The sequence below is a fragment of the Aquila chrysaetos genome, chromosome 18 (genome assembly GCF_900496995.4).
Source record: "Aquila chrysaetos chrysaetos chromosome 18, bAquChr1.4, whole genome shotgun sequence".
Lineage (NCBI taxonomy): Eukaryota > Metazoa > Chordata > Aves > Accipitriformes > Accipitridae > Aquila > Aquila chrysaetos.
In genome coordinates, this window is record NC_044021.1 from 3,962,674 (window position 1) to 3,986,069 (window position 23,396).

Consider the following 23,396-nt stretch of genomic DNA (forward strand, 5'->3'; position numbering starts at 1 on the left):
GCGTGGTTGTGATGGGTCCCAGATCACTGATAGAGACGCTTTCTTTTCCCCTCAGGCTCCCTTTATTTGAGCTTCTCTGTCAAACTGGTTCTCGGAGATGTAAGTTTTTGGGATGTAAGGCATGGTGGACGTGGGCAGTGGGGCAGGGGAATGCAGAGGCCGTAAGAGGCCTCGTGCCTAATAGCCTCCATTCATAATTACGGAAAATAGCCAGCGGTGGGTATAAGTAGAAAATTCAGTAAAGTGAGCTTCACAAGAAACTGCTAGGACTTCTTTGTTTGGAGAAAAAAAACCCAATAAACATTAAAGAAGCAGAGTTCAGATAAAATCTTCTGCATATTGTAAGCAGAAGGTCTTTGCTATCCAGGAAGAATTTATAAGCCAGACATGTGGAATTGCAGGTTAGTGGTGGAATTTGGATGCGACTTCTCAGTGGCAGGCAGTTTCTGATACTCAGGAATGGAATAACAAATTGTGGAATTAATTATTTGATTACCTGGAAATTCTCTCAAGGCTCAATGAACACTCGTATTTGAACAAGTCTACTTATTCAATTATACTGCTGTTGGTTTTGATTATTTTTTTTTTTTTTTTGCAGGGGAATTACAAACTTAGTAATTGTGTATTTTTTTTTATTACTTGGGTTTCTGTACATTTAATATCTGCTTATGTTGCATTTGTTCTTGTAGTGACCTAAGTTTGTTTATTTGTCCATATGTATTAAATTATTAAAATATTTGATAGGAGACTGGTATATTCAGAAAAGTTACTTTTTATTGTGATTAATATGAGATTTTAAGCATGTTGTGATTACTTGTGCATGCTCATTTTTTCTGAGGAAACCCGTCAAGAACCATATTTATCAGACTACATTTTCAATTCTGTTATAAGCAGTGGCAGTCCCCCTATGAAAAATATTTGACAGAAAAAAGGTGTCAGTAATAAGTTTTAATTGCATCTCTAGTTTCTTTAGCCAACATTTCTGTAAATAATAATGAAAAAAGAACACTGTGTTTCATAAATACCAGGGAAAAGAGCAAAACAAAGCGTAACAGAAAGAGTAAGTGTAAATTCTACAGTACAAAGCACTTTGCTGATTTTAATGTGATATTTCAAAATTGGTTGTCATAACCTCTGTTGAAACTACTTTGATTTCTTCAGATATCTTGAATGAACTCTTCCAGAGGGAGAACCGTGTGCTGCATTATTGGACCATGCGTAAAAGACGTCTTGATCAATGCCAACAGTATGTGGTGTTTGAAAGAAGTGCCAAACAGGTGAGGGTTTCATATAAAAATCCTCTTCAATGTGATTGAGGCTTGACATACACTGACTTGTCCCACAATAACAAATTTGCCATCAACTTCAGTATTTCACATGGCTGAAAGATCAATGATTAAAATCGAAAGTAAGTGAAATTACTTGCTTTCCCTTTAATACAGAACAACTTAATCCGTTGAGGCAGGGTGTCTTTAGTGCTGTAACTTAAAGGTAGTATTTTGCTTCTGCCAGCTTGATCTGTACTGGCGAATCTCATTTCTGCAAGCTTGTGTTTGACAAATTGTTACGCTTGTTAACTTTTACTCACACACCTAATTCGACTGGGGAAATAATAGGCAGCAACATTTTTCTCAGATGGTGGGGGGGGGGAAACATCTAATTAAGTTGATTGGCAGTTCTAGAAAGATGACAAGTTGGATAACTCATTAAACAATAATAACTGAATGGCTTTGGGTTTGCAATTCTGCGTGTACTTGGTTTTGTGGTTTCTTGCATGGTAGATCCACCTCTTTGTATTTTGTTGAATTTATCAGTCTGGAAAGAACTATTAAGTAACTACCACACACACAAAAAATCCCCCTCACTAATCAAAACACAAGCCATAAAAATAAGTAAGGGGTTCCAAGGCAGAATTAGTAACTGGAATGATCTGCATTGGTTTTTTTCTACTTTTTTTTTTTTTTTAAATGGATATAGGACAAAGAAAGGAAGCTATCTGTTCCTGTTCTACAGAGAATGACACAACACCCATAGTGTGAAATATAGTTAGATCTACTTTAAAGGCCTCAAAAAAGTAATTTTTTATTTCTTTCTGACAGCCAATGTAGACAGAGGCTTAAGTACCAGTGGTCTGTTTTGGTCTCTTGAAAGATTTCTACAGTCTGTCTTTCATGCTTTCACAAAGAATGTAATGCAAGATAAATCTTGGAGTGAAGTTAAAGATTAATACCTCTTTAAAACACCACCACCCCCCCTTCCCTGCCCCCCCCACCCCCCACTTTTGAATAACCTTAAATCCAACCTCTGCCAAGCACATGACCTGCTTGCTTTTGTATAGAGATTACTGACTAACAGTCAAACACTGGAGATAAAGATCTGTCAGCATTTCATTGTAAATCCCATTTTTCAGCAATCACCAGTTCAGTCATCAAAAAGCAAACCAAACCGTATATGGCCTCCACACTGATTAGCCAAAAAATGGAAATGTTGCTGTCTTCAGTTAGATTTTTGTTTAGAAGTTGGAAGGACCCATGCTTCGTGCTTTCAGAACTTGGTGCCCTGCGATGGGAGCAGATACCATAGTAGTTTGCGAGGGCAATGGTAGACTCTTAAATCGTTCCAGAGTTAAGGGCTCACCTAATCATTAAATTGATTTCTCCAGTTCTTGTACGGTGATATGTGTCTCCAACGTACAATCCTGATCCTCACGTGAAATGACAGCTGATCTGAACTGTAGGAATTAACATGGAGATGAACTTTCTGTCGTATTGTGGCTCTAGAGAGCTGCCAAAAAGTTACGAAAGGGCAACATTTGGTAAGGGAGAGGTTTTTTTGTTTATCATTCATTCCAGCATTGTGTAATAAACCCACCAAAAAAAGGTGGAGGTTAAAAAATTAAAAATAAGAAGTATCAAAATAAATGTTTTTTGTAATGTCAGCAATAGCCATGCTTCTTGTCCATATCAGTCTTCACTTGCAAAGATTGACATTAGAATGACAAGGGATGTCATACAGGTGGTTGGTTGAAATGTCCCTTTTCTTGACAGTAGTCCAAGAGTTGTTGGGTTTTTTCCATCAGTGACACTTGAAAAGTACACACCCATCTCATCAGGCTTGCATCTGCCACTTGTATGTCACTAGGTAAATGGCATCCTAGCCTTCACATTCAGTGTTGAATTTTGACGGCTTTCTACTCACTTTAGTTTTTGTACCAAGAGACAAAAGCATCCTAAGTGGAAGGAAGAGAACCGAAGTTGTTCAGTTACAGCTTTGATGAGCTTAAATTGTTGGCGGAATTACAATACGGACCTTGCCCTTTCTGATTCAGTGTAAGGTTATGCTCTTGAAAAATACGTATCTACTGTCCACCAAGATAAAACTTTTCCTGTTCTTGGTAATGGGGATAGATAAAAGGGTAAACTGAAAGTATCAGAGGTAAAAGTAAGAGTGAGGACCCACTAGCAATCTACTACTTTTTCTCTTGGGGTATTACATTTTTGTCTAGTGCTCTATGTATTTACTGAAGACACAGAAGATACACATGTATTTAGTAACAAAACATTTCTAAGCAGGCTCCATTAAACTCTTTGAACATCTGATATTGGCTTTATCAGAACCAAGAAGATTTGCAGTTCACGTGCCTCTGCATACTGCTGTAGTAGCCTGTATTAGAGCTGCAAAACAACTTGATAGTGTCAATCTTCAGTTACATTATTTTTACTGTTATGCAGCAGTTTGAGAGGACTCTCTTTTTTTTCCAGTAGCCAGAGAGTAGGATTCCTCGCAACCACTGAGTTACGCTTAAAAGGGCAGCAAATGTTAATGTGGGTAGGACATAGATAATAACGTGGATCAGCCTGGTTCATAGTAGTGAGAGAGTAAGGTGCCAGGATGTGGAAGGGAAACAATTTTAGTTTGCAGTTCTTAGTTCTTGTCTTTTACTACCTATATATACATTAAGTGGTCTAACTGATACATCTCACCATTCCTCCTCTGCTGCAGCTTTAATTTCTCGGAGTACATGTAACTACAGACCGTACTTTGTGAGGCTGGAATACATGTCAACTAGAGAGTGAAATGATAGTTATATCTTATACGCTTGGAAAGTTTAGCCTACACATTTGGCAGTCTTACATACATTTTTACAAGTTGGAAAATGCATGTTTCTGAGTACAGCTGTCCTGTGTTGCACCAAAAAAGTGATTTTTTTTTTTTTTTTTTTTTCCTGCTCAGTTGGGGAGTATGCTAACAAAACTGTAGACGTAGTCAGTTAGAACCTTTTAATAGTGGACTACTATAGTCCTGTAGTAGTGGATTTCCCTGAAGTGTTCAGATTCATGTGTCAGTTGTTTACTTCTTTAAACATTGCTTCATAGACTAAGTGAATTATTTCAGAGTTACAAACTGTTTGATATTGTAGAGGTATTAGATGATTGCCGCAAGTGACATAGAGTAACATTTACCTGTGGCCGATCTGTGTTTGTGAAATACTGATTACAGATGGTTTCTACTGGCAAAAGTACATTGCCTTCTCTCTTACTTTTCCTTCATTGTTGGTTTATTTAGGCTCTGGAATGGATTCATGACAATGGAGAGTTTTATTTATCCACACATACTTCCACTGGCTCCAGCATCCAGCACACTCAAGAGCTGTTAAAAGAACATGAAGAATTTCAGATCACAGCAAAGGTAAAATAAATAAAATTATGTAAGATTTAAAAAAAAACAAAACAACTCAAGTTCCCCCCTCCCCCCAAAAAAACCCCAAGGATGTGTCCATCAAGATTTGTTTACTTGCAGTGGCTTTCTCTCTGTATTTCTGCTGGGAACAGAATAAACCAAAAGATAATCAGAAGATAATCACTTTTACTGGAACTTCATCAGTCCTATGTGCTGTTGATTTCTCATGACAGAATCATAGCGAGATAGCTTTATAATATTTTTTAAAAACCTACAAACCTTGCAGGTCCTTCAATTTCTGCTTTCATATCCTCATGTCTGTGGATTACTGCATGTTCATTTAGGATATAAAATACAACAAGGCATATTATTATTTATCTGTAATTTAATTAGAAAACAGTAGAAAAATCAAAGCTTTACTTGTTAGGTTACTGATTTTCTTAAAGTATTCTGTGATTCTGCTGTACCTTTTTGAGCCATGGCAGCATTATGTTTTTCTAGATCTCTGGAGGCCTATACAGAGATGCAGATGTCACTTGTGAGGCTTACCAGTTTTTGCATGTGAAAGACAGGCAACTAGTGCGTGACTGAAGTACCTGAGCTTATGTAGCCTTGTTCGTCTCTGTGTTTTGTTTTGTCACCTCTTCAAGCCTGTTTCCACCTCTTGGCTCTCTAGTCTTCGTAGAGAAATAACAGAGCCCGAGACAGTAAGCAAGTGTTCGTTTGTCTGAAGGACCGCCTCAAAAGAGAAGAGTCGTGGGGATGGAGTTGATCATGGGACATGTGGGAAGGGAGAAAAAAAAAAAAATCCAGAAAGAACAGAGATCACTTTTGCTTTTCAAACCGGGATTTTCTTCCGAGTTTCGTTCCAGCCTTTGTTCTGCTGGATGCCTTCCAGCATGCGGAGCACCACTGCCCGCCTTGTTTCCTCTGTCAGTCAGCAGGTGACGTGGGTGCCCCTTTTGAAAGGATGTTGTTAGTGCCGCTCCCTTGGCGTTTCGCTACCTGTTGGGAGGATGTATTAGCCCTCGCTAATTCCATAGTGACCAGAAATGCTCAGATGAGGAACCATTAGGAAAGAGAAAGAATTTAAAAAAAAAAAAAAAAAAAAGGGCAAACACTGTTTATTTTCCAACTGACATAAGAGTCAAGTTTTTATTGACTGTTTTGCTTAACTCCCTGTTACCAACGGCCCTGACAGTACACTTTACTCTGACATGGTATCAGAGAGAGAAAGAAGTGGAGGTATAAACTCTCCTAGTGTGGATGATTTATGATTTACATGAAAGAAAGTGCGTAGTCTTGGGCAGCTTGTTAATTGGGAAAAGCACTTAGTTACAGATTTGGTGGTGGCTACTTGGTGTCTTAGTTTCTCTCACACAACTGAATGACAACAAAACATAATATAAAAAAGACCTAAAGAATATAGTCTTAAATCGTTAAAGTGTAAAGCATGTAAGAAGACTTATCTCCATCTCAGCACTGCAGTGATGTCTACACGTTGGTAGATCCTCGAGACTGTGGGCCAGGTCCAATACCAGGGCTTCAGTGGTAATGAACAAAATATCCTCTTTGGCATCAAAACCCCTTTGTATTGATGCGAGGAGAATACCCACGCTCTTTTCAGCTTGCCTAGCAGAATTTCATCTCTGCGTTAGCTATGGAGCACATTTCTGAAAGGAAAAAAAAAAATAAATCACTTGCTTCTAGTCATGTAATAATAAAATACTAGGAAACCTATATTCATTTTATGCTATTTTTATTAGGAAAAAGGTATCTGTTTAAAGGAGTTCTGGGAAGAGAGCGGAGGAAGCTAGCTCCTTTGATGGCTTCTCCAACTGCACTTAGGAGCAGGTTAAGCAAAATGACCCCCTTCATGACAGGTGGAGCTGGTAACTGTTCAATATTTTCCTGTTTTCATAGCAAACCAAAGAGAGGGTGAAGTTGTTGATACAGCTGGCTGATGGCTTTTGTGAAAAAGGGCATGCTCATGCAACAGAGATTAAAAAATGTGTCACAGCAGTGGATAAGAGGTACAGAGACTTTTCCCTGCGCATGGAGAAATACAGGACCTCTTTAGAGAAAGCGCTGGGTATTTCCTCCGATTCCAATAAATCGGTAAGAGAAATTTGAGTGTGATGACAGACAAACAAGCTTTGCTTGCATTTGATTTTAGCTATCGTTTTCTCCGGTCTCCTTCCTTAATCAATTCTTCCTTTTTTTAATAAAGAGCAAAAGCTTGCAGCTGGATATAATCCCAGCCAGTGTCCCTGGGTCAGAGGTGAAACTGCGCGATGCTGCTCATGAGCTTAATGAAGAAAAACGAAAGTCTGCCCGCAGGAAAGAGTAATAAGTTTATTTCTTTTTAATCAATGAGAATGCATAAATCAATCCTGATAATGAAACAACTGTCATGGCTTGTCTGGCAGCTTAGAAATTGGATAAATGGTAAAAAAAGGGTGATATTATTCAATAGGTCCTGTTGCCATTTATTCACATGCTCGTTCTCACAGATAATTCTAGCATGTCAGAATCTTGAACTTTCAAAGCTATGTTAGACTTCTTTTAACATGCTTTTCTTCTTTTTAGAAATAATGTGAAATAAATGGGTAAGGGGAGGAGGGAGGACAACAGTTAAATGACTGTAGCAAGTGAAAAGCATTTGAGAAAAAATTGCATCTCCTTCCCCGTTTCTTTTTGCACTGGTTAGTAATGGAGGGATGTTACCTTTTACGTTTCCTTCATCTGTTGTGTCTCTTCATGTTTCAGTTCTCAGATTTTTCTTGCAGCAGTGGAAAAAGCAAAAGCTGATGAGGAAAAAGATGCATTCTGGCTATTATGCATTCATAATGATCTAGCAGACTGAGATTTGATTATTCTTTCTGTTGTCACCTAAGGTTCATTATGGCTGAGCTAATTCAGACAGAAAAGGCTTACGTAAGAGACCTCCGGGAATGCATGGATGTAAGTTTTCTTTTTTTTTTTTTTTCACTAATCTTTGAAGACAGGATTCAATCTATTGCTTTCTGTTTCTTTCCGGCTTTAACAGCTGAGCATGAGTGGTTTGCAGTCATAGAACCAAATTAAGTATCTTTTCTGCTATTAAGAAGAAACTTAGAATTACATCTGATAACAGCCACTTTGGAATTCATCCTCTATGTTTTGCTTTTGTCAGTACTGAGTTTCAGCATTTGCTCCTTTCCCAATTCATAAACGTGTGGGGTCTTTTGTTCTAGAGAGGGGAGGGAAAAAGGAGGGGTTTACTTTACTTGCTTTGCTGGCAGTAGAGAAGAGCTTGTGTTAATTCTCTTATTATCTGTATCGCATGTTCTGCTACTAGCTGACTTTTTGAATAGAAATTCAAAGAGATTCCATGGAAAAGTGCCCAGTAATTGTTACGCTGAAGCAAGTCATGTTCAGTGTTAGCTGTTGCACAAAGCATTAACTTCTAGACTGCAGACATGACCTTGATAAGGAATATCCTGAAGCATTAGAGGTTGTCAAGAACACTAGGCATTTTAAATTATGAAGTCTCAGAGGCACTGTTAAATTGTCACTTTTAGAAGTTGGATTTTTACTGTCAAAATCACAAGGTATATTTGACACAACAGGTACTGTCACAATTGGAGATGATGATGCTGCGTGATCTTTCCCCGATTTCTCTCCAGGAATGCATGCTTACAGATACCTGGGTGCTTCTGTTCAGAGTTTATCATGACTTTTCACGCATCTTTTTTGTTCTGGGCAGACATATCTATGGGAAATGACAAGCGGAGTCGAGGAGATCCCACCTGGTATTGTAAACAAAGAACACATTATCTTTGGAAACATGCAGGAAATCTATGAGTTCCACAATAAGTGAGTGACTTATCTTCCATTTCCATATTACTGCTAACTCCAGATGATGACCTGAGGGGTTTCCTAATGAAAATATTGTGCATATGAATAATGGATGCTTTTCCATAAAAAATCTAAAGGATTTCTTCTCGCATTGCTAAATTGTTCTGGTTGTTGCTTTTCTGCAGCCAGGTAGGTACACTGTTAGAAACTGTTTTTTTCAGCCTCGGACTTCTTTCAGCTTTTAAGAAATTATTTGGATACATTAAAATTTTGCTGTAGGTTTTGCAGTTGTTCTAAAGCGATGGAAACCACTGAACTCAACAGAATACAGATATAGCACAAACATCAGTTTAAGACTCTCTCATTCCTCCGGAACCCTCATTCCTGATTTCCGTGTGTGACTGCTAGTGGGAAAGAGTATGGCTCTCAGAAGCTTCTGTGGAGGTGCCCCACCATTGTTACATTTACTTGAGTATGGAGCATGAAAGAGGCTTGTCCACTATGTTTCTTCTGACTGGGAATGGTTCCTAGGCAGATCTGTGTACTGAAGTCTTGCTCTGAATCTTCCCTCTTTGTTAATTCGTTGGTGTTTGTATTGGGTTGATTCTTTGCAGTAATAAAATATACCTGCCATATTCCAGAACCTGATTTTACAGTCATTTGTATGCTTTCTGTTAACCTGAGCATCCAAAAAGCAAGTCGCCTCCATTTTCTCTTGAGATGAAGGCTAAGCTTTTCTTGAAACTGAAACAGTAGGAAAGCTTCTTGAAGGAGAACAACAGCAGTTATTAAATATTTGTGTACTCTTATGTGTTAACTGCATGTCTGCTGGATCAATTTCTGATCTTCACATCAGAATTTGTATTGAATTACATTTTATATTAGTTCTGTTATTACACATTTTTATCTATTCCTGTTCCTTTATTTTATTAATTCATGCTGTTGGTATGAATTACAGCAAGTTTTCTAACAGCCTTTTTTCACAGACAGTAGATCGATATCAGCTGCTCTAATGAAAATGTTTCATGTGCCTTGTGCTATTTGTTTCTTTTCTACCCATAGCATATTCCTGAAGGAGCTGGAAAAATATGAACAGTTACCAGAAGATGTTGGACATTGCTTCGTTACTTGGGTAATGAAGTCAGACTTACATTTAGAAGTAACAAGGGAGATAGGAAGCATGAATGGATGGATTCTTGCTCTCAGGTCCCTTTTTAATTTGTAGAAGTACCTCTTCCTTCAAATTTGAGTAAAAGTGTATGTAGCTTTAGCTGGGGAAAAAAAAAAATAAAGGCACTGCTGTCAGATGCCAGTGCTTAGCTGCTCTTTATGCAAGTTGCCTAAACCTGTGTTCAGGTTTGGTATCTTTGTCTTAGCTATGAATAATCTACTGCATGCATTGCTATTGTTTTCAGTCTTACTTGCCTGATGTATTTTCTTATGCTGCCTATTTGAATGGCAAAATAATTCTGCGTAGTTCACTTTCTTGAGAGAGAAGATATGCTCTCTGGTAACTGTGTGTAAAAACTTTGAGACAGAAATGATGCTCTCTGATAACCTGTGTAAATTTGCATTTTTTTTCTGCAGGCAGACAAATTCCAAATGTACGTTACTTACTGTAAAAATAAGCCAGATTCTACCCAGCTGATACTAGAACATGCAGGAGCATACTTCGATGTAAGTACTTTGTGTCCATCTTTAAAGTATGCCTTGGCAGTTTGAATCATATACTTGCAGTTATGCTGAGTGCCTAATTTCTTAAGAAAATGCAAGCTTCCTGGTACTAATGCTGCAATTCAGTGTCAGCTTAAGAAAATCAATCCTATATCTCACATAGTTAACTTATATTGCTCAGTTGGTCTCATAAACCTGTCAAATCAAATGTAAAAAGTCACTGTCACATATCAGAGCAGTTCAGAACTGGAAGCAGGTTCTGGCAGTAACAACTGAGACATGAATCTTCAGCTCTCACAAGCACACTCTTCAAATCTTTGAATTTTGATGTGCTTAGTTTGCATTGTATGTCATAAAGATGGAAATCTTTGTTAAATTTTGAGAGCACCTTTAAATTGTAATTGTAGGTAGTGGTAATTCAGTTGACTGCCATTGTTCAGAGCTGCTAAACCAACCACCTTGCTTATTCAGTCCCAAGGTTACTTGGTCTATGCGCAATATTCCACTTAAGAAAGGACCAAACTGTAGCAGCTGTTAGAGGCTTTAGGGCAGAATTTTGGCCACGCTGAATGAGTTTTGGTTGAACGTGTATTTACAGATGATTCAATTAGAGTGCTCTCTACCCCTTTTTGTTTCCTTCTCCACTGTGCTGAGCCACTAGCTGTGTAATGACACTACAGATTTTTTTAGAATTGTTTGTAGAAGTAGAGGGAAGGACATAATGAAAAACAAACAAAAAATCCCTGAAGCTCTTGGGGTTAATTTCAAAAGTCTGTCAGTGAGGAGATGGGGATTCTAAACACTGTGAGGTAAAGCCTTTCTGTGAAGCCTCTGTTAAGTTTTCAGTGTTTTAAGAGGAGCAGGTAAGTTACAGGAAATCAGGCAGATAAGACAAAAAAAAAAATCAAAGAAAAATTTAGTAAATACTATTTTAAAAAATGACAAAGGGCTCTGCTAAAACTATGTTAGAAATAAGTTCTTGCTGCCACCTCCAAAGGGGCACCCTTTGATCCCTCTGTTTTACCAGTGTATCCAGAGCTCTCCATCCCCTAATCCACCTAAAGTGCATTAGAAGTGTGAAGACCTAATTCTGTGCACAGGTAACTTCAAGAGCTTCCATTGATGCCACCACTGGATCACGTGAAAAAGTCACGTCTATCCCGTCTTGGGAATTTCTGATAGCGTAATCATGGTTAGAAAGCATATAGCTGCGGTGCATAACTTGCTGTTTGAAACTATGTGGTTAAAAATCTATCCCATGCTGTGATAAATGGCAAACACTGGCCATGAAGTTCAACCACCATCAGTACTTGAAATCTGTAGTTATCCCATCTAATTATCATCTAATTCTATTTTCCTCCATTAGCTTTGTGGAGGTCATTCTTTTTTTTGTTTTTAAGTGGCCGTTTTGTTTTGAAGTGATCGGTAACCTCTTTCCTTTCGTTAGAAAATGTTATTTCGTGCTCCCCCTTGTGGGACAAGATGCTTTCTGTGACCATGAACAGTTATACTAGCAGGTGATGCGAAGAAACCTTCACCTCAGCCTTCCTGTGGTAGTCCTGGCTGTTCCCTGGAACACTGAAATCTGTTTTCTTTTCTCTCTTGCGAGTAACAAAAGAAATACAGATTTTTAATTTAAAAAAAAAAAAAAAAGTTGTTGCCACATCTTTGATATCCCTAATCGTCGCTATTTGTATTTAGGTTTGTTGAAACACGTCACAGGTACCCTTGGAGCTAATAATCTTTTGTTTGTACAAAGTGAGCAGGCAGATGCACAACATAACTATTTTCTGTGGCTGGAATATCTTGTCATCCTGTCTTTTTTTTTATTTCTCCTTGCTAAAATAGAATTTGTAGTTCATGTATATTATTGCATAGCCCTCAAAGCTGTCTGTATCTGAGTGTTGGTGCTCACAGTCCTCAAATGTTTGCTTTTTTCATGTAGGAGATACAACAACGACACGGACTGGCCAACTCTATCTCCTCTTACCTTATCAAACCTGTCCAAAGGATAACAAAATACCAGCTTCTTTTAAAGGTCAGTATTCAAAGTTCTTCATCTGATTCTGCTGTTCTGAAGAAGGCAAAGCTCTTGCTGAAATCAGGAGGGCTGTTTTACTCTGCACTCTGAGACTACAGAATCCTAGGCAGCCTCAAATATTGCTGCGGTGTTTTTTAGGAGACCATTGAAAATGAAAGAAGGCATAAATAAGTAACTTTTTGCCCAGACTTCTGTAAATCAAAAAAGATACCTTTCTACTAATGTTTACTGAGAAAATATAATTTGCATTTCCAGAGTAAAAAAGTAATTCATGGCCATATAGACAGGCACATTTTTGTAATGGTTCCTGCAACAAATTTTGGCAAGCCATTAGCTATGTTTATGGAATTAAGTACTGTAAAATATATACATTTTATAGATTTATTTATTTATATAAAACTATAATATAAAATATTTATAAAATATATTAATATATATGTGTATATACACACACTGACTGAGTACCTGTACAGCTGTTGCACAAACAGTTGTTACTTGTAGCATTGCATGGAAATGTCAAGTAAATAGTAACTGTTAAAATAAACAAAACTTTTGGAAACCTGTAGTTAGAGCTTTCACTCAGTAGACAGATGTCTTGTTGACTGAGCAGCAGTGTACTTGAACTGTGCCGGGTCTCTGTTAGGTGGCATTGCTTGTTTTGCAATAGCTGCCTACAAAAGTACTGTAACTGATCTGCGTCTCCCCTTTTTACTTGAGAACTGCCATGGATGGTTGTTTTTAAAATCTCTGAAAAGCATTGCAGGCTATTTCAGGTCAAGTTGGATGGAAACAAGTCTGTCATTTTTAACTGAAACATATTGTCTGTTCTCCCCTTGCAAAAAGGTGCAACTTAAGTTGTGAGTTGTAACTTACAGAAATTCTCTAGGCTGTGCTGTTTCAGAAATTTTGGGGTATTTATTCCAACAATTTTTTTTTTTATAATTTAAATATGCCATAGCCTCTACATAATTGAAGTGATGGGATAGATCGGTTTCACCAGTGTTTGCAGAGCCAGATGGCTTTGCTGCATAGTAAAATGGATTAATTTGGTGGTTGCTGGGTTCTTTTTTTTTTTTTTTTTTTCCCTCCTATAAGATGAGAGATGTAAAACATGGAAGGGTGGAGAGCCCAAAACTTGAATGGTAGCAGAAACATTTTTACAGGTCTAGAAGTTCTGCTTATTTTTCCAAATGGTATTGAAGCTGCTCGTCTCTTGTGCCTCCTGGAGAATATTTAGTTACACTTACTTTTCTGTGGAGTTGTAATGCAAAATTTAAGTGTGATGTAGTGTTTTGCTGTGATGGTGGTATTTGCAATTAAACAAAAATAGTGTAATGATGATAATAGTAAGAATCACCTGGCTTTCTCTTTAAAAAGAAAAAGGGAATTTAACCTGAGGGTATGAATTAAGTGGGCTTTTTGAATAATAGAAGGAACATAACATGCCCTTTTGGTTCCGTACGCTACATTTTATCTTGATGCTGTTCAAATGCGCAAAGGATGTGAGGAAGTTTGAATATCAGCTCAGGCGCTGTTGCGTTAATATCTGTGGGATGTTAAATGGGCAGGGAGCTGCATCACCCTAAATTCCACTACAACGCTTCAGCATATTGCATTCTGTAATTTCTGTCCGTCAGTTAATGCTTGTTTGTATTCAGAAGTTTTGTCTGTAGGATGCTTTAACTGTGCGAACCCAGAATAGAGTAATTAATAGAATACTTAAAATGAAACAGCGTAAATCCTCTTTTTAGCAGCAGTAGTACAGAGCTGGTCTTCGGTGCAGCGAGGCAAAGACTGGCATGGGAGGCGGGGGGTCCTTTTGTGCTGTCCTGCTTTCCACCATCTTCATGACTTGGCAGCTGCGTTGTTCTGGGCCTTGACATCTGATAGCTGTGTCTGTGCTTATCAGAAAAAATGTTGTCCTTAATGTAACTTTTAAAGATTTCATATTAAGCAGATGATCTTGTTTAAATTAGAGGTGGTTAACTGAAAGCTTGGGCTGTTCCTTGAAGAACAGATCATGATAAATGCAAAGTATGCTGTCATGTCATTGGCAGAGTAAGAATTCAAAAAGATTTTACAGGCCAAAAATGATTCTTTGCTTGTTAGAAGTACTATTTGATTGTCTATCGTATTAGTGTAGAAATACGTGATAAAGAGTACTCATGTCTGCTCGTCTTGCAGGAGCTGCTTACGTGCTGTGAAGAAGGTAAAGGTGAGATAAAGGATGGCCTGGAAGTGATGCTTAGCGTGCCAAAGCGAGCCAATGATGCCATGCACCTCAGCATGCTGGAAGGTAGGATTCAAACTGGCTTTCCAGTTCAGTCGTATGCTGTAGGTTAACTTTCTTTAATAAGTTCCTGTATTACTATATGTTGAGATCTGATGACTGTGAATGTTTTCTTATCTCTGGGTTTGTATTTTATATACCTTTTATTTGGAGGTATATAAAATGCAAACTTGTCTAGGAAAAAGAATTGTGACAGACAACTGGTACAGTTTTGTTCATTTTTCAAATGTTCTTTCATCCTGATCTATAGCTCTGCCACTGCAGGTTTGAAAAATACGTTGGTTAACAAAGTTTTCCACTACTCACCTAAAATGTAGTAGGTGAATGGTCAGATATGATAGCTTCAGCTACATTTTCCAACCAGTATCCTTGGCTGCTTTATGTGAGGCGCTAAGTGTATTAGAGGTGATTTTGCTGATTTATGTATCAAATAATTGTCTCCAAGAAGTTTGTCGTTTTCACATCTGTTTGCTGCCTGTTCCATAACAGACTTCTGGTTGAAATGAAATGTATCTTCTGGCAGTAAAATGTCAGCATAAGCCAATTTAGCCTGAGCCTTAGCCAGAACAGCATAATCATGTTCATGGCAGACAGTGGAGGTTGGATGTAATTGCTTCTATGTGCTTAGAGCAACTTTCTGCCAAAATCTGTTTTGTAATTGGCACGTTACCATGTATGATGGTGCCATCATATATTTAGTAATAAAAGTGTTTTTCTTTGGCACTTAAATTTTTTGAGATAGAAGCAGAGCTGCCTTACCTTGCAGTTGCTGAATAAAGACTCATAGGTGCTTTCAGTCAATATTCCTTTTCTTTCTCTCTGCCTTCTAGTAGGAAAATGGAGCTTGTCACGGAATTTCCAGTATCATGCAAGTTACTGTAAATTTCATCGTGGTTTGACATGTGATCCTTGATCATGTGAATGCTCAAAACCACCTCTCTTCCCTGATTTTTATCAATAACAAAGTTGGTCAGTTTGCAGGATGGGTTCCAAATGCTTTGTTCAGGAGGTGGCGTTAGTATAAATTCTGGCCAGCTTTGGTAATAATCTTTTAACACTGGGAATACGACTCTGGAGAATATCCTAATCTTTAACATAAGTTGGTTTTATAACAAATCATGCATGTATTGTTGAGTCATCCCATGTTAGACAAATATAGTGAGTGAGCACATTTCCTCTGTATGTCTCTGGAGGATTTTGAATGAACATCCTGATGCAGCTTGCCTCTGATGCTCTCCCTGCTGTTGCCCTGTTTGGAACAGTGAGAACTCATGTTTTCTTGAGAAGGATGGTGCTCTTCTGTTCAGAGAATATTGGCAAGTGGTATCTATTTAATATGCAGTTTAATACCACTCAGAAGAGTATGGTAGACCAATTTCAACTATTCTGCAGCTCTAAAGCTGTGTATTAAACTGGGAGAACACCGTACCGCTACAATAGAAGTAAAATTGTTGATATTCTCAATCTTCATCTTTACATTATGTCTCAAGATAAGTAATCCAGCTGTGATTTCTTTATTGTGGATCAGTCCTGGAGTGACTCAATGGCAGGCTGATCACCTGGCAACAGCTCCAATCTGCCATCTTTTTTCATCCCCTATTGGAACATGTTTGCGTGCTCATTGCATACATGGTAGGGAAGGTGTACCACCAGAAAAGGTGGCATTTGGGAGCTTGCCAATGTCAGAGCAACCTGACGTGCTCTCTGTGTCCTTGCAAGTTTCTCACTTTCTGCAGTGGCAGAAAGCTTACAAGAGAAATCATTTTCATCATGGAAGAGGTTACCAGAAGCTGACATAGACAGATCTGTCATTTGTTGGTGAAATATTGCCAGAAGAGTTGATAAACTTCTTAACAGTTGGATCTCTAAATTTAGATGTAGGCTTGAGCTACAGTTACATTTAGTATATTGCAATGTTGAAATCAAGTCTTGGTTTTAGTATTGCTTCCTTGGAATCCCATCTTTTGCAAGCTCTATTTGGGGAAAAAAAAAATCATATCACTTAATAAACAGAAGCTATGCTTTTTAATTTCCTCGTATTATCAACTTTTCATGGTGAACCTTTCCTCTCCCTGGGTTTTTAGGCTTTGATGAAAATATAGAATCTCAGGGAGAGCTCATCCTTCAAGAATCCTTCCAAGTGTGGGACCCAAAAACTCTAATTCGAAAGGGAAGAGAGAGGCACCTTTTCCTTTTTGAGATGTCCTTGGTTTTCAGTAAAGAAGTAAAGGACTCCAGTGGAAGGAGCAAGTACATTTACAAGAGTAAACTGTTCGTAAGTATGGCAGAACAAGTGATCATATTTAGAAAACTGTCTAGATTAGACTGTGACTAAGCTCATGTGATATAAACGTGCCCAAAGAACTTGAACAACTATTAGAGAGCACTGAAAGAACAGCCTTGGAATGTGCAGACCGAATCTTTTGTTTGCTGCTTTGTTATGCATTTGAGGAGAAAGAGTAGGCTGAGAGCAACTACGGAAGGCTATGTGTCAATCTTGGTGTGTCAGGACAAAGGAGAATCAAGATTAGGCCAGACTGATTTTGTCTTAATTGTGTGTGTGATTGCCGGATCTTTAAGGCTTATTTGTATAAAGCAGAAGGATGGAAGGAGCTGACAAGCTGCTTTCATCTTGCTTGTTTGCTATTGCTGTTCTAGTAATATGCATGTTAAGGATTCATTTTGGTGGATATTCTACACATACTGATCTGGAAAGGCAAGAACTCCTTGTTATGGAAAGTTCATGCCAAAATGTCTACTAAGACTAGTAGTCTGACAGTAAAGTCTTGTAAATAAAATGATAGCTCCTACGGGTCTATTGAAAGGATGCAAAGATGGAAGTGTTTTTCTTCCCATTAAAAAAAAAAAAAAAATCCACTCTTGCTTTCCTCATCCATAGCATGTATGCTTTACAAAATGCAACCCTGGAATTCATATCCTTACCTTCCTGTCTCATTGGATGACTTGGGTGAGAGCAGTATTCACACTCTGTAAATTTAGGTAGCCAAGTGAGAAGACAGTCTCCCATGGCTAGCTGTGCATCTGTTGGAGGCAAGATTAGCTTTTCTACCAGATAGTTTAGAACAAGCGCTTCAAATCACTTTACTTCGCAGAACCCCACTCTAAAAGACATTATTCTATTGATCCTACTGGGCTGTATGACTAAGTCTAGATGGTATAAATACTGAGCCTTTTCTTCCTGCTTCAGCTCATTTTCCTTTGTTCTTTCCCCCTTCCCACCTCCATGTCCAAACTGGTAAAGCAGGTTGGTTCAAAAAACCTCTTTTTTCTGTATCTTACTTTGCATATTCTGTCACTTCATTTCCAACACTTGCTTTCCTTCCTGATATAAGGTAGCTAGCAGGTAACACAGCTGCAGCTGTTTTGTTGGTCACACCTTTCTTTGGTGCTCTCAAGAACATGAAATACAAAAAAACTTCTGGTGTACTGGAGGGTAACGTCAGCTGCCAAGGCATTACGTGGGAGGGGAGACGGAGCTGAAAAATCGGTCCCATAAGCTTGTCACGTCAGTTCCTCTGGCAGGAATTTAGTAAAAGCCTTTGGTCCTAGAGAAGCTGCTGGAAATCTTGAAGACTCTCATTGTGCCTCCTTTTTAAAATACAAGCATACTTTTTGTCTTCATATTCTATTTGGCAAAATATCCTGTAGCGCAGCTTGCTCTTATAGCAATTCTTATCGTCTGGTCTTTAGAAAAGGCATTCAGACAGATGTTGAAAACGTGCGTGTTGTTTTGAGCTAAAGATCTTTTTTGCACACTATCCTGTCTCCTACCTCTGGAAGATGGTTTTACAAAAGTGAGGTCCTTCTCTTTACTTTGGGCATGATGACCATCGTGATTTCCCCAGCACAGGATAGTCAATGGCGTGATTTGTATTAGTGGAAGAATGTGTTAATGAACTCCTTTGGCAACAGATAAAGTGTCCAAAAGCAAATGCCTAAGGAGGGCTATGGGACCAAGGCAAGCAGGCGTTACTTTGCCAGAATACCAGTAACTTGGCAGTACAGGGGCTTCCTCACCTGAATGTGGTTTCTATGAAGCCAATAACTCGCAACAGATTTCTCTTCCGTGAGTTTGTCCTTGGACCTCATGCGGGCTTTTATCATTTACAGTGTCCTTTTGCAAAGAGTTGTATTGCTCAACTATATATTGGGCACAGGCCAACCTCCCCGTGTCGGGTTTTGAACCTGACTCCCTCCCACTAGTTTCACTTGATGCCTACCAGTATTGAAAGGGACAGTGAACAAACGTATGTCCGCTTTGCAACTCCTTTCTGTCCAGACCTCTGCTGCATTGTCACTCGGTTGTCCCTTGTAAAATTAATAATATTTACAAGCGTACCAAGGCTTCTAAATTTACTAGGCTTTCAAAAATAAACAACGTTAAGAATTGTACTATCTTGCCTGTTCAGACTTTATATTGGGCAGTGCAGTAGGGTATATTTTCTTTGAATTACATAACGTAATGTTGGATTAAGTATTTTACAAGCTTTTTAACACACACAGGAGTTGTGGTAAGTCAAGTTTAAAACGCATCACAGGCTTTTAAGTATTTCAGTGAAGAAGAGTTCATTTTACCAAAAAGAGATGACAAAGCTGAAAGGGTGGATGTGTTGGCTTGGGGTTTTTTTAGGAAAAAAAAAAAAAAACCAAACCACCGAACAACAAAACAAGTTGGCATCAAAGTGTGAGACAAGAAAAAAATTACCTTTACTCAGGTACTGCATATCCAACATCTCGTGTAATGAACTGCGTATGTGCTAGTCATGATGCGTATGAGGGGAAAAATACAGCTTCTAATAACATAAGAATGCTTAGCAGCTGTCTTTTGGAGTGAGGGTTCTCGTGGTTTGAGCTATGTTTCTTAGTTTGTAATTTTTTTTGGAGCAGAGCCTATATGAATTGTTTAACTGGAAGCCAATTCACATGATCGAGATGTTGTTCCAGTTGGAAAGTGAAAAACATTTTGGATGATAATTAGCTATTAAGGTCTGACATTAGAACATTCCCAAAGACTGATTGTTAATATAGCTGTCTTGCAAAATTCTCCAGGGAAACTGCATTTCTGAATTATTTCATTTGTTTCAGAGGGAAGGAAACGCACTATGAAAGGCTCCTTTGGCAGAAAAGAGATCAGAGTTTTAGAAAGTATCAAGAGAATTCTTAAGCGTATCTTATCTGAGAGAAAACATAAAAATCAGTAACTAGTGAGTGTTCCCTGATGGAAATCAACAAGGAGAGAAGCCAACACTTATTTTTTTACCAAGCACCTTTTTAGAGTTAGAAGGCTTTTATTGTTAAGTCAAAAATGTGAAATAAGCAATTTGGTATTCAGATTATAAATGCTATTGTCTGTTGTTACTTTACAGGAAAAACTGTTTAGCTTGCAGTTCTTCCTTTTTTGAAGAAACCCCACCACTGCCACCAGAATAAAGGATTCTCTCTAGCATATGAGTTAGCCTTAAGCTTCTAAAAATCTCTTTAAATAGCAGAGCTCAATTATTTAGAATATAAGCATCCCTTTGTGGCTTCTGAGAAAAAAAATGCTGTGTCGTTCTAACAATTTTTTTCTTAATTCCAGACTTCTGAATTGGGTGTCACAGAACATGTAGAAGGAGATCCCTGCAAGTTCGCTCTATGGGTTGGAAGGACACCAACTTCAGACAACAAAATTGTTCTCAAGGTAATCTTAGCAGATGTGCTTGTACAGTCTCTACCAAGTCTTGTAGTTGTTGTTCATACTTGGTGGGAAGGCAACAAGTGATGACTTTTCCTGCTTTGAGAGGGACAGCTGCTGACATAGTTTTCCTTTGTGTGTGTAAAGGATGTGGTATACGGCTAACTCAAATGGCTTGACAGCAGAGGGGAATCTGTGTGGTCTACTGAAGGATTAAACGAACTTCCTTTCACAAATCAGAGTAGGAAGAGGTTTGCTCCCATGGACTTCTGAAGTCTTGAAGACTTCAGCCACTAGCTGACAGAGCAACTGATATGCCACAGACAAATCATGGCATCAGTGTTACATTTCACGCTCAAGTCTTTGCCGCTTGTTGGTGATACTGTTTTTCATGGCCCATATTTTTATGCAGAAATCGAACCGCTTCAAAAGATTTTATGTCTTTCTGTGGGCTACAACTTTTTCTGAAGATACTTGCTTTTGGATGAGAGTGCATGCAATGCCTATACATTTTGTGTCTGGGGAAGTTACAGGTGTCAGTGGTGTTCTTTGCCTAGCTGGGAGAACGGCTAAATTCATTTTTCCCCACGACTCTGGTATGTAACCTCGGACCTACTCTTTCAACTGGAGAACTTATTTTCTAATACCACAAGCAGCTAACAGGTAATTTGACATATTTTGAGGACTCTGTCATCTTTGAAACTTTTCTTCTGCATTTCTTAGCTGTGTTGAGCTGAGAAAAACTTCATCTTCCCATTTACAGGTTAATACACCTACTATTAAACTTGTTTATGTTTTCACAGATATTTTTGGTGATTATTCAATAATACCACTTAAAAACAGCCAAATTTACATGTTGCCACTCAAATTTATATGTTTTCGTAGTGAATTATAGGCTAAGAAGAGCTCACATTAGTTTTCTGACAGCAGTCAGTGAGTGCAAGGAAATGAAACGTAACATCACTGAATAATACAGTTTGTTCAGTCTTAACGCTCCCATAATTTCACAGACAGTGCTTTGCAGCCTGAAATGATCCTCCCAGGGTAAAGCAGTATAAGGGCTTTTGTTTAAGGTCTCTCTACATAAGATCACTTGAAGGTGTTCTCTCCTTTAATTTGAGCATAGGATATTTAGACAACTTGTATGGTATATGAAGCTTTTCAACAGTTTTGTTGGTTTTTTGGGGTTTTTTTTTTTTTTTATTTGTTCATTTTTGAAGGTTGGAAACTAGCACTTCCCTAGCTCATTAGTATCATAAGGAAATTCCATGAAAACCTAAATTCCATGAAAACCTAAATAAAAGATACAACAAAACTTTTTGTTTGGCTTCTTTTCCTAAACGGTTTTTTTTTGTAAAAGAAAACAAATATCTTTTTCCTAACAGTTCATCTGTTCCTGCAAATTTCTCCATCCCTTTAGAATCCCTGGTTATTAAATATTTATAGTATATTAAATATTTATAATATATTCGAAGCCAATTATTTCAGGAGGCAGCATCTAAAAGAAGTAGGAAGTTATATATAATAATTTTTTTAGATCTGCAATAATGTTTATATTTAAAAGCATTTCAGGTGCAGGGTTAAACTGGATTAAACAATCAGATTACAAGTTGGGCAGCTGGATATCACGTCTTTTCCAGGGTATCTCAAAAAGACAGATGATACATTGTAGGCAGTTGTTAAAATACAATCCCTAAATTAGCTTTCTGCTTCCAGGTGTGTTTCAGAAGTGGGAAGAGTAATACATGAAATGTGTTGTGGAAGTATATTTGTTGCAGTATAAGTTATTTTTTCTTTCAGTGTTAGTAGTTTAGTGTATAAAGTTAGAATTGACCTAAAACGTAGCATGAGTTTAAAACACCAATGTTCAAGGTGTTATTACTGGAATTCTTTAGGTATCTATAAGTCAGTCCACCCTGTCTTGGATGAGATGCATACAGGGCTTTAGCCTTCAAGTTATGAAAGAGGAATCTAAATCTAAATATAAAATAGAATGTTTTTTAAAAGAACAATATTAATAATGTTGAGAAGTGTAAAGTAGTGTTGGTGATACAAAATTAAGACAACTATCTTGAATTTCCTTTTCTCTGTTCAAGTTGTCAAAAATGATTCACAAAGTCATTCTTTATGCCTTCCTCTTTGTGTTTATTAGCTGACTGTATGTGTGGATCTTCTCAGCTATAGTAGTCCATTGTGGGGGTTTTGTTTCTTTTGCATATCAAAGGCATCCAGTATAGAGAATAAACAGGACTGGATCAAACATATCCGGGAAGTGATACAAGAAAGGACCATTCATTTGAAAGGAGCATTGAAAGAGCCGATCCACATCCCCAAAACCGCACCAACAACAAAACAGAAAGGAAGAAGGTAAGTAGTATTTAAAATAATCAGAGATCTCTAAGTACACAACAGCGCTCTTTCCTCTGTAGTGTTGAATTTCTAGTGACTTTCAGTGAATTGGACAAAAGCAAGAGTCATTTTGGCCAGCTTTACCTTATAATTAATTTCCAGTTTCCTGCAATGCTGAGTTTGTTCAGATTTCTGCTCTGAACAGTCTCTGACTTGTGTACATTCAGCCATTACAGAAAGGATTTGGAGCTGCAGTACAGGATAGCTGTACCTTTTAGATTTTTACAATTCTGCATGTGTTATTCAGGTCCTTGGTTTCCTTTCATGGAGCTCAAAATGTGTGACAATGTTCTGCTTGCTAGCTTTGGCTAAATGGCTGTGCAAGTTTCTTGCCATAGTGGCTGGTTGGTTGTTGCCTTAATTCTATGTGATGTAGAGCTTGAGCAAATGAATCTGTTCTCTTAAAGCATAGAACAAAGAATTAAGTGCTGAATATTTGATTTTTGCATCAGTTAGTTTGTCTGGCTGGTATCTGTTGCCAGGCTGTCTAGGTGCCCCTTCTTTAGAGTTGCAAGTAGGGAACTAACACGTTACACACACAGTGCTAATGTTGTAATGAAAACTGAATTATTTGCAGAGACGGCGAGGACCTGGACAGTCAGGGAGATGGTAGCAGCCAACCTGATACTATTTCAATTGCCTCACGAACCTCACAGAACACGCTAGACAGCGATAAGGTAAGTTTCCCAGGTGTTGCTCTGTTCTGCGAGCAAATGATTCATCCCTTAGTGTGAGTTAGCGTCCAAGATTAGTCCTTAGTACCTTCA

The 23,396-nt window shown here is 38.1% G+C and overlaps 1 protein-coding gene across 7 annotated transcripts in view; it reads left to right on the forward strand.

The window, feature by feature from the left end:
* Positions 1–23,396, forward strand: part of TRIO (trio Rho guanine nucleotide exchange factor) — a 257,834-nt gene that overhangs the window by 157,018 nt on the left and 77,420 nt on the right. For all 7 annotated transcript variants that reach the window (XM_030041606.2, XM_030041605.2, XM_030041604.2 and 4 more), the window contains exons 20-33: positions 1,162–1,277; positions 4,567–4,689; positions 6,604–6,798; positions 6,911–7,026; positions 7,578–7,644; positions 8,429–8,538; positions 9,583–9,652; positions 10,108–10,197; positions 12,140–12,232; positions 14,420–14,531; positions 16,610–16,800; positions 20,125–20,226; positions 22,445–22,587; positions 23,207–23,306. In XM_030041606.2, the coding sequence (XP_029897466.1) occupies positions 1,162–1,277; positions 4,567–4,689; positions 6,604–6,798; positions 6,911–7,026; positions 7,578–7,644; positions 8,429–8,538; positions 9,583–9,652; positions 10,108–10,197; positions 12,140–12,232; positions 14,420–14,531; positions 16,610–16,800; positions 20,125–20,226; positions 22,445–22,587; positions 23,207–23,306 (1,628 nt within the window). The remainder of the gene's footprint in view (positions 1–1,161; positions 1,278–4,566; positions 4,690–6,603; positions 6,799–6,910; positions 7,027–7,577; positions 7,645–8,428; positions 8,539–9,582; positions 9,653–10,107; positions 10,198–12,139; positions 12,233–14,419; positions 14,532–16,609; positions 16,801–20,124; positions 20,227–22,444; positions 22,588–23,206; positions 23,307–23,396) is intronic.